The sequence below is a fragment of the Gadus macrocephalus genome, chromosome 14 (genome assembly GCF_031168955.1).
Source record: "Gadus macrocephalus chromosome 14, ASM3116895v1".
NCBI lineage: Eukaryota > Metazoa > Chordata > Actinopteri > Gadiformes > Gadidae > Gadus > Gadus macrocephalus.
The window spans coordinates 1,310,419-1,324,435 of NC_082395.1; the positions used below are offsets into that span (position 1 = coordinate 1,310,419).

General features: G+C 47.8%; 1 protein-coding gene across 1 annotated transcript in view; it reads right to left on the minus strand.

Moving 5' to 3' along the window:
* Positions 1-2,508: 2,508 nt before the first annotated feature.
* LOC132472369 (histone-lysine N-methyltransferase SMYD3-like) overlaps positions 2,509-14,017 on the minus strand; it is a 19,222-nt gene continuing 7,713 nt past the window's right edge. The window contains exons 3-6 of the mRNA XM_060071976.1: positions 13,632-13,833; positions 12,435-12,609; positions 3,112-3,220; positions 2,509-2,969 (exon numbers count right to left, since the gene is read on the minus strand). Coding sequence (XP_059927959.1) covers positions 2,868-2,969; positions 3,112-3,220; positions 12,435-12,609; positions 13,632-13,833 — 588 coding nt within the window. The 3' untranslated portion in view covers positions 2,509-2,867. The remainder of the gene's footprint in view (positions 2,970-3,111; positions 3,221-12,434; positions 12,610-13,631; positions 13,834-14,017) is intronic.

The following is a 14,017-nucleotide window of genomic DNA, read 5'->3' on the forward strand; positions in this document are numbered from 1 at the left end:
TTTATTGGTCGTCATGAAAAAAAACATAAGGGGTAACACTGTTGTCCTTGTCAAATAAAATATAAGGGGTAACACTGTATAGAATAGAATAGAATAGAAACACACACGCACACACACACACTCAGATGGATCCGAACGGGATTTCCGTTGCGATGGGTTTCCTCCATCAGCGACTTAGACAATAGACAAATTATGTAAAACAAAACCCCTCTTTCATTTTAAAATAATAGTATGCAAATATGTTGAATAGGCCTCCATCTTTGTTATACTTTTAAAATGTTCCTATATAGCCTATTTTATAGCTTACACACTGATATTTTAAAACAGGAATGCGAAATGCGAAATGCATCCTGGGATATTTAACGATCCCAAGTCCACACCATGGACATATTGGGCTAGCGGCTAGCCCCACCAGTTAGTAAAATAATCTCCGTCCACTTCAACAGAGAAACACTCTGAGCATGCGCATTTCAATGTTTCCAGTCCACTACACATTGCATTGGGCTGCTGGGGCTAGAGCCCCTCTTGCCCCTCCAGACGAACTCAGCCGGAAGAAGCAAGCTAGGGTCGACTAAAAATTAAGTAAAAGCGCCAAACTTATTATTTTATAGTACTTTCTGCAGAGATTATTTTTTAAAAATATGTATATTCTATTTTTTATATATTTCCTTTTTTTCATTTTCATTTTCATTTCTTTTTTTCTTGTGAGAGTAGCGACTTGCCCCTAATGACCCGTCGCTACTGGTCATTCTGACCTGGGACATTTAGAATTGTCGGTCCTGCTCATTTTTTTCCCGGTAATTGACCGGTAATAACCGAAAACGGAAACTCTGCTATAAACCGGCCTAACTTTCACCGTCAACACCGAACCCCTTCTTCTTCGCACGGCTGTCAACATCCGAAACATACGCTAGTTCGATTTTCTCAAACAGCAGTTTCAAGTACGGGTAGCATAGAACTAACGTTAGCCAAGTGGGGGCTCCATGATTGCTAAATCTAATGAGAGAGCCATTAAGGAAGGAAAGCATAGTATGCCTTGCGACTGTGCTTCGCAGTATGCCTTGCGAAACCCAGTATGCCTTTCGAAACACCTCGTGATTGGTCGATGAAACGCTACCAGGAACGCCTAAAGGGCGTTCTTGTGTCATGACGGAAACGCCCAAGCCTGCAGCTGGACCCTTCTCAAGGAGATGGCAGACAGGAGGTTATATTGGATGTGAGTCCTGTTATGAGGAGGGAGGAGGGGAGGGGGGAGAGAAGCAGGGGAGGGGGGGAACCAATGGACTGAGTAATGGAGGTTTTGAAAAGCAGCATTGTTCAGCGGGATTCGTTTTTTTTTCCACCTCTACGAGTCATTCAGTCGGCCGGCGTTATTTCTGCCCCATTCCATTCAATCTGCTCTTCCATTTGGATTCAATCTCCTGCAGCGACGGTGAACCGGCCGCTGTCTGCACCACAGAGCATCGGGCAGACTGAGGCACGTCCCCCAGGACCTGATAACTACTGAGTCATTAGGCACTGAAGGCACATTAATCACCATTATTCAAATTAGCATTATGATATAGAATTGACAGAGGGGTTTGAGTTAGTGTTACCGTAAGGGTTAGGATTAGTGGGTGATGTTAAGGGTAAGGGATAATAATCCTAACACTATTAATTAATACATTAATTAACATAAACAACATAACCTTAGACACGAGACCTCACCAGTAGTCACCGCGGCCTAACCAGTAGACACTGGGACTCAACCAGTAGTCACCAGGGCCTAACCAGTAGACACTGGGATTTAACCAGTAGACACTGGGCTTCCTTTACTGATTATAGTATTTTTATTTATTTTTTACTATTTGCTACGTTTCATTTATTGATATTAATAGTCTTAGAATATAATTAAAAATAACTACAAGAGCTATAAAATGTTTAAAAGACAGATTGAGAATAGGTATTTTAATGTAATATGCATATTTTGAGCGAAGGATAATTACGTGTTAGGCTGCCCCCCCCCCCCCACACACACACACACACACACACACACAGGCTGTTGTCAGAGGGAATGTGGTCATCAGGGAAGTTCGGGATTAACATGGGAAGTGTACGTAACAAAAAGAGACCACACACACACACACACACACTCAGCCTCACACACAGGAACCGTGTGGAAACACACACTCCTGCTCGCTCTCTCACAGCCACACAATGGCAGGATTAACGAGGGGAGAGTGCGGAAAATAGAGCATCTGATAAGGCTGTTTTACTGTATCAACAAGCACACACCCACCCAAAACACCGTGAGGGAGGGAGGGAGGGTGTGTGTGCGTGTGTGCGTGCGAGTTGGAACATAAACAGTAATATACTGTCATCATCTTTTGAAGAGATTTTACAAAATAGTTTTTAGGATCATTCGGTTCAGGTTATTGAACATTCTGCTTCATGTCGTTTTGAACATCCTATTAATACATGATGAAATGCTTTTCTGGATGACAACTGAATAACACAAAACACACAAAGTTGGGACAGGTTTTTTTAATCAAAAGTTTGGAAGAGATATCACCTTATTGTACAGTGGTTTACAGGGGTAATTGGTGTAGATTATTTTCTACAAATGCAGACACCTACCTCTGCAAAATATGTAAAAAAATAAATCATTTCTGAGGTGGTCGGCCTGATAGATGAGGAAATTGAAATAAACATCTTGAATAAAGTCGACGATTACGAAGTCAATCTCAACGCTGGATGGCGGCTAGCTAGGAGAGGTGATCTCAGCGCGGGATCGGACCACAGCCAGCTAGGAGAGGTAATCTCAGCGTGGGATTGGACCACAGCCAGCTAGGAGAGGTGATCTCAGCGCGGGATTGGACCACAGCGAGCTAGGAGAGGCGGATCTCAGCGCGACACTGCTCCAGCTTCAGGGACAGCCTTTGGGTCAGGGGGTTCTCCTCACCGTGGGTGATCCTGAGGATCTCATAGCCCTGCGCACGGCAAACAATTTACCCAGAAATGTAAAAACAAAACCTCCATCAGGTCATCGACGATTCTCTTATGATTAACTATTGATTAAAGATGAATCGTATTGGCTACCGTTCTGAAGAGGGGACAAAGGGGGCACCTCACCTGTCTGAGTAGGTCCATAGCCTCCTCGGTGTTCCCGAGGTAGTGATGCAGCTTCCCCACTCTCATCAGCTGCAGGCCGTGGGCCGGATGGGGGTCAGGGTAGTACCGCCTGACGGACACAGGAACACACATACATCATGGAGGGGGAGTCCCGAGGTCATGTGACTGGGACGGTCCTCATACAGTAAGGGAGGTCCACACATCATGAGAGGAACAGGACCGTCCTCATACAGTAAGGGAGGTCCACACACACATCATGAGAGGAACAGGACCGTCCTCATACAGTAAGAGAGGTCCACACACATCATGAGAGGAACAGGACCGTCCTCATACAGTAAGAGAGGTCCACACACACATCATGAGAGGAACAGGACCGTCCTCATACAGTAAGGGAGGTCCACACATCATGAGAGGAACAGGACCGTCCTCATACAGTAAGGGAGGTCCACACACACATCATGAGAGGAACAGGACCGTCCTCATACAGTAAGAGAGGTCAACACACACATCATGAGAGGAACAGGACGGTCCTCATACAGTAAGAGAGGTCCACACACACATCATGAGAGGAACAGGACCGTCCTCATACAGTAAGGGAGGTCCACACATCATGAGAGGAACAGGACCGTCCTCATACAGTAAGAGAGGTCCACACACACATCATGAGAGGAACAGGACCGTCCTCATACAGTAAGGGAGGTCCACACATCATGAGAGGAACAGGACGGTCCTCATACAGTAAGGGAGGTCCACACACACATCATGAGAGGAACAGGACGGTCCTCATACAGTAAGAGAGGTCCACACACACATCATGAGAGGAACAGGACGGTCCTCATACAGTAAGAGAGGTCCACACACATCATGAGAGGAACAGGACCGTCCTCATACAGTAAGAGAGGTCCACACACATCATGAGAGGAACAGGACGGTCCTCATACAGTAAGAGAGGTCCACACACACATGAGAGGAACAGGACCGTCCTCATACAGTAAGAGAGGTCCACACACACATGAGAGGAACAGGACCGTCCTCATACAGTAAGGGAGGTCCACACACACATCATGAGAGGAACAGGACCGTCCTCATACAGTAAGGGAGGTCCACACACACATGAGAGGAACAGGACCGTCCTCATACAGTAAGGGAGGTCCACACATCATGAGAGGAACAGGACCGTCCTCATACAGTAAGAGAGGTCCACACACACATCATGAGAGGAACAGGACGGTCCTCATACAGTAAGGGAGGTCCACACACATCATGAGAGGAACAGGACCGTCCTCATACAGTAAGAGAGGTCAACACACACATCATGAGAGGAACAGGACCGTCCTCATACAGTAAGGGAGGTCCACACATCATGAGAGGAACAGGACCGTCCTCATACAGTAAGAGAGGTCCACACATCATGAGAGGAACAGGACCGTCCTCATACAGTAAGAGAGGTCCACACACACATCATGAGAGGAACAGGACCGTCCTCATACAGTAAGGGAGGTCCACACATCATGAGAGGAACAGGACGGTCCTCATACAGTAAGAGAGGTCCACACACAAATGAGAGGAACAGGACGGTCCTCATACAGTAAGAGAGGTCCACACACACATCATGAGAGGAACAGGACGGTCCTCATACAGTAAGGGAGGTCCACACATCATGAGAGGACAGAGGAACAGGACAGACCTCGTAAAGAAAGCAGGGAAAACTAATTGTCGAGAAAAAGGAGAGCTTCAAACTCTGTATGGGTGTAAACTCTACAGCGTTGTCTTAGGCGGAATGCACCTCTTTATAGTAACAATTATTTAAAAAGTGTTTATTTGAGTTCACTACAGCACTGTCTATGAATAGATTAATTAGATGATAGATGAATGTGGCGCTGGCTTTGGGTCGCAGCGCTGCAAACAGAAACATGTCGGAGAACTAACCGACTGACAGAGCAGCAGGCCCTGGGTTCCCCCGCTAGTTAATAATTACACTCCTTCTGCTCCTCTAACAAACAGTGTGATTACTAATTTACCGTCTCAGGGACACAGAGCCCTCGACTGCTCGTTCACACAGACACAGGAGCAGGCGGCGTTGGAATTCAAAGCTTTGTGCACCAAGTCAAAGCGCCGACATTAGTTCAGCTGGTACAGTTCCAGCAGGTCATTAGTCATGGACCCAGGCCACGGGATGATACCAGCAAACACATTAAGGCTCGTGTTTGACAAACACAGTCTGAAGCCCTCTGATATTATTCTTCATCATGACCTGAATACATATTCAAAAAACGATGACAGTGGATTTGGAAAGCAATTTGAGGATTCTACAGAGAACAGAGATGGATGCCATGCCTGGTACTCTCATCCCGTCTCTGTAACCAACGGTTACAGAGGCAGGAGGCTGCATCTTCTAGAGCTCCTCTCCTTGACCTTGAGGTATTGCTGAGTGTCTCTGGAGGTACAAGATGGATGAGACGCAACTTAGAACCAGGGGCAAGAAGGTCTAGAGACCACTCACATCCAATCTCTCACGTCTGCAGCCCACCTCCAGGTGACCTTCAGCAAGATACCCAACCCTAATAACATGTTCCTTAATAACATGTACCTGCGCCTTAATAACATGTTCCTGCTCCTTAATGATCCGCTCCTTAATAACATGTACCTGCTCCTTAATGACCTGCTTCTTAATAGCATGCTCCTTAATAACACATACCTACTCCTTAATAACCTGTATCTACTCCTTAATAATATGTTCCTGCTCCTTAATAACATGTTCCTGCTCCTTAATAACATGTTACTGCTCCTTAATAACATGTACCTGCTCCTTAATGACCCGCTCCTTAATAACATGTTCCTGCTACTTAATGACCTGCTCCTTAATAACATGTACCTTAATAACATGTACCTGCTCCTTAATGACCAGCTCCTTAATAACACGTACCTTAATAACACATACCTACTCCTTAATAACCTGTATCTACTCCTTAATAACATGTTCCTGCTCCTTAATAACATGTAACTGCTCCTTAATAACATGTACCGGCTCCTTAATAACATGTAGCTGTAATCAATGTATGTAACCTTTGATCAGAGTATCTGCTAAATGATAAAATTAGTGAAATAAAGAGATCCATGCATTCTACTCAGGGAGGAGAAATAGGCCAAAACTAATATAATACACAGTTGGGACATGCTGTACGAAACGACACACACACACACACACACACACACACACACACACACACACACACACACACACACACACACACACACACACACACACACACACACACACACACACACACACACACACACACACACACACACACACACACAGGTTATTAAGGACAGCGTATCGACGTGTCGTTCGGTGTCCAGTTGCACCTCAGGAGATTCTCTAACATTTAATAACTATTTTATATCTGGATCACCTTTAAGAGTGAGCTGAAGGACACACTCTCACACACCCCCCCCCACACACACACACACACACACACACACTAAACGGTCAGTCTTCAGTAAGTTGTGGGGCGGCACTGTGAGGAGTCCACCTGTGTCTCCATCTGACCATCTAACGACCTTGTCCATCTCATTACCATATGATAATGACCTGGTTCCATTCAGCTCAACCAGCCAGATCGCTATTCTGACACACACACACACACGCACACACACACACACGCACACACACACGCAATCACACACACATGCACGCAGAGACTCACACATATGCATCAACAGTCTGCAGAGACTCACATACACAACTATACCATATCAATCTTTCATTACTCATTTAAACATTACATCACTTATCCAGACATTTCTGTTGCAGAATCTTTTTTACAAAAATGACCTGTAAAGAGTCTCCTAATCAGCCCAATGAACTATACACAATGTCTTGTACCAAACATGGTTAGACATGGGCAATAAATCCAATTGTTACCATAAACGTGTGATTATGGAATGATAGATTGTCCTTTTTTTGTATTAATGTAACATAGCTAATGTTCTATTAGATGCTATGTCAGCTAGCATCAGGAGGGCCAGCTAGCATCAGGAGGCTAGCACCAGGAGGGTCAGCTAGCATCAGGAGGCTAGCATCAGGAGGGTCAGCTAGCATCAGGAGGGCCATGTAGCATCAGGAGGGTCAGCTAGCATCAGGAGGCTAGCATCAGGAGGGCCAGCTAGCATCAGGAGGCTAGCACCAGGAGGGCCAGCTAGCAACAGGAGGCTAGCATCAGGAGGGTCAGCTAGCATCAGGAGGGCCAGCTAGCATAAGGAGGGTCAGCTAGCATCAGGAGGGCCAGCTAGCATCAGGAGGGCCAGCTAGCATCAGGAGGGCCATGTAGCATCAGGAAGGCCAGCTAGCATCAGGAGGCTAGCATCAGGAGGGTAGCATCAGGAGGGCCAGCTAGCATCAGGAGGGCCATGTAGCATCAGGAGGGTCAGCTAGCATCAGGAGGGTCAGCTAGCATCAGGAGGGCCATGTAGCATCAGGAGGGCCAGCTAGCATCAGGTGGGTCAGCTAGCATCAGGAGGCTAGCATCAGGAGGGTCAGCTAGCATCAGGAGGCTCAGCTAGCATCAGGAGGCTAGCATCAGGAGGGCCATGTAGCATGAGGAGGCTAGCATCAGGAGGGCCAGCTAGCATCAGGAGGCTAGCATCAGGAGGGCCAGCTAGCATCAGGAGGCTAGCATCAGGAGGGCCATGTAGCATCAGGAGGGCCATGTAGCATCAGGAGGGCCAGCTAGCATCAGGAGGCTCAGCTAGCATCAGGAGGGTCAGCTAGCATCAGGAGGGCCAGCTAGCATCAGGAGGCACATCTAGAATCAGTCCGCTAGCATCAGGAGGGTCAGCTAGCATCAGGCTAACGCAGGATGAGGTGCGATGCTAAACCTGCTGTAACTCCACTTCAACCCAAGAGGCTGGCAGTAGGAGCCTCCTGTGTGAGGTTTGCCAGTCAGGAGGGGACTGCGTTCTGGGTCTACACTTACATTTTTATGGAGGAACAAATTAAGAAAAAACACTCCTTCATGAATAGCAAGTTTCAATATTGGTTTAATCTTCACGTCGGTGGTTGACGCAGCCAAAACACACATGCAAACACACACACACACACACACGCAAACACACACACGCAAACACACACACACACACACAAACACACACGCAAACACACACACGCAAACACACACACACACACACACACGGAGGAACGCAGTCAACAGCCAACACCAATTACATTTCCTCATTGCATATTGAGCAGAACAGAACAGCAATTAAAATAAATTCATTAACTTTCTGTCTTCCGGACAGAGAGTGTGTTCCCCCCATAAACCCTCTCGCATCTTATTTTCCTGAGAGTAAATTGGAGAGAAATAACATTTTGTAGCACGCAGCTCCCCTCGTTATGGAGTCGTGCCTCGCGGCGGTGGGGGGGGGGGGGGGGGGGGGGAGACCAGCCGGAGAATTGAACAGCGATAAAAGTATAAAATTAAAGCTTTAACGCAATGGAACTAATGACTCTTGTTAGGGGGAGAATATCTCCCTGCCTGCCGTTGAAAATACATATTTATCCTCTTTTCATAATTGAAAACCCAAACAGTTCGAATAAATTCAAAAACTGGGTTAAAACTGAAATAAGTAGGCCTAGCGGTAAATAGTACTAATCAAAGTCTTAAAGCCGAGACAACAGTTCATTCCAGTACACCAGCGTTTGACTGCTCTTATTCAAAGCCACAGCCAGAGCCCCTGGCACTGGGTTTGATCTGCGTATCAGAGCCCTGGTTCACCGTTGTTGAAGCAGATGATTAATATTTCATGACTGTTGATATTTACTCTGTCCCCAAATGAGAGGCACTGTAGTGGGGCTCTGCGCTGTTCGTTAGCAAAGAGAGAAAACGATCTTAGTCTGACTAATCACACACACACACACACACACACACACACACACACACACACACACACACACACACACACACACACACACACACACACACACACACACACACACACACACACACACACACACACACACACACACACACACAGTAAGGTAAGGTAAGCGATAGCTCTGTTCATGGTCCTCATTTCCTCTCAGGCCATTAGGAGTGGCCCGCTGTTTAAAACATGAAGACCTGCACAGAAAGAAACACTCCCATGGTCTCAAGTTTAATGGTTTCTGTCCCCCCCCCCCCACGCACACGTATATAAATGAAATAAAGGTTTAATCGAGGAAATGAATTAGGGAAGGCAGCAAGAGGAAAGGAGCATTGCATGAAGGGATTGAAAAGAGGGAGAGGGGGCGACCGAGAAGTCCTGCAGCCATCCTCACTTCCTGTCATCCCTCTAAGATGAAGAAGAGATGAATATAAAGAGCCCCCCTCTTCCTCTCATCTCTCTCCTCTTCCCATTCCCTTTGTTTCACCGGTTCTTCAGTCCCTCTATTCTCTGGGTGAGGTTCACTTTCTATGAGTGTTTGATTTATTATTCCTCTTCTTCTTCCAGAGCTTAACCTTCACCATTACTCTACCCCTTTCAATTTATCTCCTACCATTCACTCTCTGTCTCTCCCCCCACGTCACTCTCTCACTCTCTGTCTCTCTCCCCTCCCTTCACTCTCTCACTCTCTCCCCCTTATTCCCCTCTAATTAACCCTCCCTCACTCTCCGTCACTCTCACTCACTCTCCGTCTCTCCCCCCCCCCCCGTCACTCTCACTCACTCTCCGTCTCTCTCCCCCCCCCCCGTCACTCTCACTCACTCTCCGTCTCTCCCCCCTCCCGTCACTCTCACTCACTCTCCGTCTCTCTCCCCCCTCCCGTCACTCTCACTCACTCTCCGTCTCTCCCCCCCCCCCCCCCCCCGTCACTCTCACTCACTCTCCGTCTCTCTCCCCTCCCGTCACTCTCACTCACTCTCCGTCTCTCTCCCCCCTCCCGTCACTCTCACTCACTCTCCGTCTCTCTCCCCCCCTCCCGTCACTCTCACTCACTCTGTCTCTCCCCCCTCCCGTCACTCTCACTCACTCTCCGTCTCTCCCCCCTCCCATCACTCTCACTCACTCTGTCTCTCCCCCCTCCCATCACTCTCACTCACTCTGTCTCTCCCCCCTCCCATCACTCTCACTCACTCTGTCTCTCCCCCCTCCCGTCACTCTCACTCACTCTCTGTCTCTCCCCCCTCCCGTCACTCTCACTCACTCTAATCCGATCATCATTTCTCAGCATCGATCCATCTCTGCTGCCATTTCTCCTTCTCACACCCGTCTGCAACTCTCTCTGTCTGGCCCAGTATCACACACACACACACACACACACACCCCCCCCCCCCCCCCGGTCTCCCCCTCTGGTTGGTATTGATAAGCCTGCCTGTGCCGTCCCGGTGCGGCGGCGGTGGATCACCTGCTGTGAGCGCGGGTTAGCCGTCACCTCCCCCGCCGCCGTGCTAACACGCTACGGCTACACCACTGGAGCCCTGCCCTTCACACCAGATCCATTAGTCACACACACACACACACACACACACACACACACACACGCACACACGCACACACGCGCGCGCACACACACACAACCTCCCACACACACACACACGTCCCCCCCCACACACACACACACACGTCCCGCCCCCACACACACACACACACACACGCCCCGCGTGGCATGCAAGAATGGTCCAAACTAATACACAAAATCGAAATGTCATTTAGTGTCAAAGGGTCAGAACAGAGACTCCCGGATCGGTGTGGACCTCTGAGAGGAAGGAGAACGATGGAGCCCCACAGAGCGGGAGAAAGGGCCGATTCATATCGACACACTAACCATCCATCACACACCACACACATCCATCACACACCACTAATGCAATGCACTCGCTCGAGCCTGTATTCTGACAACAAACGTTTCTTGTTGATGAAATTTACAAAAACTAGAAAGTTTAGAAGAGAAACAGAAAACCGAAGAGGATAACGATCCCCATCAATTACTGCGCTCGCTGTTAGCTGGCCGTATCGAGCTCAGTCTCTCTCTCTCTCTCTGCGGTGGAAAATAAGACTAAATGTTGTTGAGGAGCTTCGTAATGAGAGCTTCAGGACTGCAGGGTAAGCAGACTATTTTTGAAGGGATCACTTTGAAGTATTAATCCACAGTAGTGAAGAATGCTGACGCAAGTTTGGCCCGAAAGGAACAGAGTATGAGCTTCTTACTGGGTGTCATGTGTGTATCTGAGGATCAAATGTTAATGTGATTAGCGTTTGCTTTGAACATCAGCAACAGCATTCTGATGTAATCACATGTGTAAACACACGCTTGTGTTTCCTCGGCGGACCTTTAGAAGTCTCCGCGTCCAGCTCGCTTAACGTGGGTTCAGGATCGGGTGAGAAGCACTTTAATCCAAATTAAAAGACGCAGCGCTTTAATAAACAGATTTAATGATGACAGCGAAATGCTTCAAGACATTGTGCAACTTAATTTCAAAAGTAAAGTTCAGAGCCTTTTTAAGTGTCTCATTTTCTAATCAAATATCTACATTTGCATCTCCTTCCAGAAATGTTTGGATCAAATGGGAGATTCAACTATTCAAATGTTTCTTTATAACGTTTAATTATTCCAATATGCAGATGAGTAGTTAGACTAGAGAGTGCAGGCCAGGTAAAGAGCACCGTCATCAAACGAGATAAAGCCAAACAGTGACGGGAGGATTAGCATCTCATTAGCTTGTGTGAAACACACACACGCACAAAGGAGTGTACGCAAGTGGATAGACATTCTGTGAGCACACACGGTTGCGCACGCATGCACGCACACGCAGACACACACACAAACCTCATATTTTTCACCATGCGTCAGCAGTTTGCCAGTGCTAATGAGTGTTACAGCATGAAGAATAACAGAGTCCCACACACACACACAAACAATATACATTTTTGGGGGAACACAAAGCCTTAGATGTATGCATTTATCCATGTTTGTACTATTGTCTACTTTCTAAACCATGTTTCACACTTAACCATGTCCTTAACCTGTTTTTTCCACTGCATCTACACACTTTAATATATTGAGAAGTACTGGCACTGGGACACTTTATAGTTCATACAGTTTACCACCGTTTTCTCCTTACTTTAGCGTTCACATTGGCATTTATTTTGTTACGCTAGCACTACCCAGTGTTTTTATTGTACTATATTATCTCCCGTGTCTTCCACTGCTGTAACAAAGGAATCCCCCCTCAGGGGGACTAATACAGCTGGATCCATCGATCTATCCATCACTCCATCTAAGAGGCGCTGAACCTCACTGGGGAGACCCCAGCCTCAGCCTCCCCCAGGGTGGGTCTCACCTGTAGGCGGGCAGGGTCTTCAGCCCGTAGGTGAGGGCCCTCCCCCAGACGCCCAGGTTCACGCAGGCGTCCAGCGCCAGGTCCGCCACCCTCAGCTTGTGGACGTTGTCGTCGGGGACGGCGCCCTCCGTGGCCGACAGCAGAGAGCCACAGGCCTCCAGCAGGGCCGTCCACTCTGAGCGCCGGAGCTCAGGGAAACACCGCGGAGTTCACGGAGCACTCGGATTGGTTCTTTATTAATGCTACCTGCATCCCGCTGCGTTGGGATTGAACCGCGGCGCAGTGCGGTCATGAAACATGAGACTAACGCTGACACCCAAAGCCTCTTGAATGTGGTGGATTAGTTGAAGGGAAGGCAGAGAGGTGCTTTAGTTTAATTCGTGGTCTGAGCTCCACCGAGGGTTCACCTTGGGACGAACTCAAACTAACAACAAAACCCAAGAGAAAGGTAACCTAAACAGACGCAAACATGGAAATTAAAAACAATCCTGGATAGATTCCTGTTGTTGTCATCCGGTACGAAGAGATTCTATCATCACTTCAGGACTTCATTAATTAAGCCCCAATAGAGAAGCAGGAAGTCATTAACGAGGTGCTAACGGAGGTGAACTGGCCGTATAACGTTTCTCTGCTTCGGCCAGAAAGGGAAGGGAAGGTCAACCCAAGGTCGTTAAGAACCTAGGAACCCAGAGAACCAGGAGGTAGAACCGACAGATGTTTCAGATTCCTGAGTATCGGCCGATACAGAGTTTATAGCGATACAGCAACTGGCATCGTAGATGCTAACAGAACTTGTTCTTATTGAATGGTTCTCTTACGATGACAGCAATGTTGAACTTACTTACTTAGTGTCGAACGCAAGCATAACAGCGTAGTGTTGCTGTTCTCTGCCTGTGTAGTAAATGAGCTGGTCATGTGACGGTATGGGATCGCGCATAGATTCTGTACTCATCGATACCCCGATAATCCATTTTAGGCAGAATCGGAGGAATTTTTCATAGTGGTATCGGTACAACTCTAGTAGAAACCAAGTATTCAGATGAGAGATGATGACTCCATGAGGGAGCTCTGAAATGATCCTAATATATGTAATAAATTTTAGTAACACAAGGAAAAAAATATTTGAAATAGGAGAAAGTCGATTTTACACTCGCTCGCATTGAATGGTTGTTGTGGTTCTTGGCGAGGGAAGGATACGGGAGTCCGCCTGCAGCCCCTCCAGTCGGTGGAGCGCCTGCTCCAGGGGCCGCCAGCACGATTCCTCCCCACAGAGCATGGCTCCGTCCTGGGGAGAGAGGAGGGACAGCAGCTCACCCACCACGCCTCTCAGAGCCCCCCACCGCTCAACCAACGGTGAGCTGACTGAGATCTTCTGACTGGTGGTCGTGTGGCGGAAAGGCTAGAGGCAGAAGATCACAACGCAGGAGCAGGGAGAAGGACAATAAGAGCTGGAGCCTCTCAGGCTACTCCAGCTAACAGAAAACCTTCCACATTTCATAAACCCGTTTATGCACGTGAAGAAGGCTGATCCAGGACCAGACGACCAATGACGCAGCCTCACACGACAGGAGACCCAGCAGAGA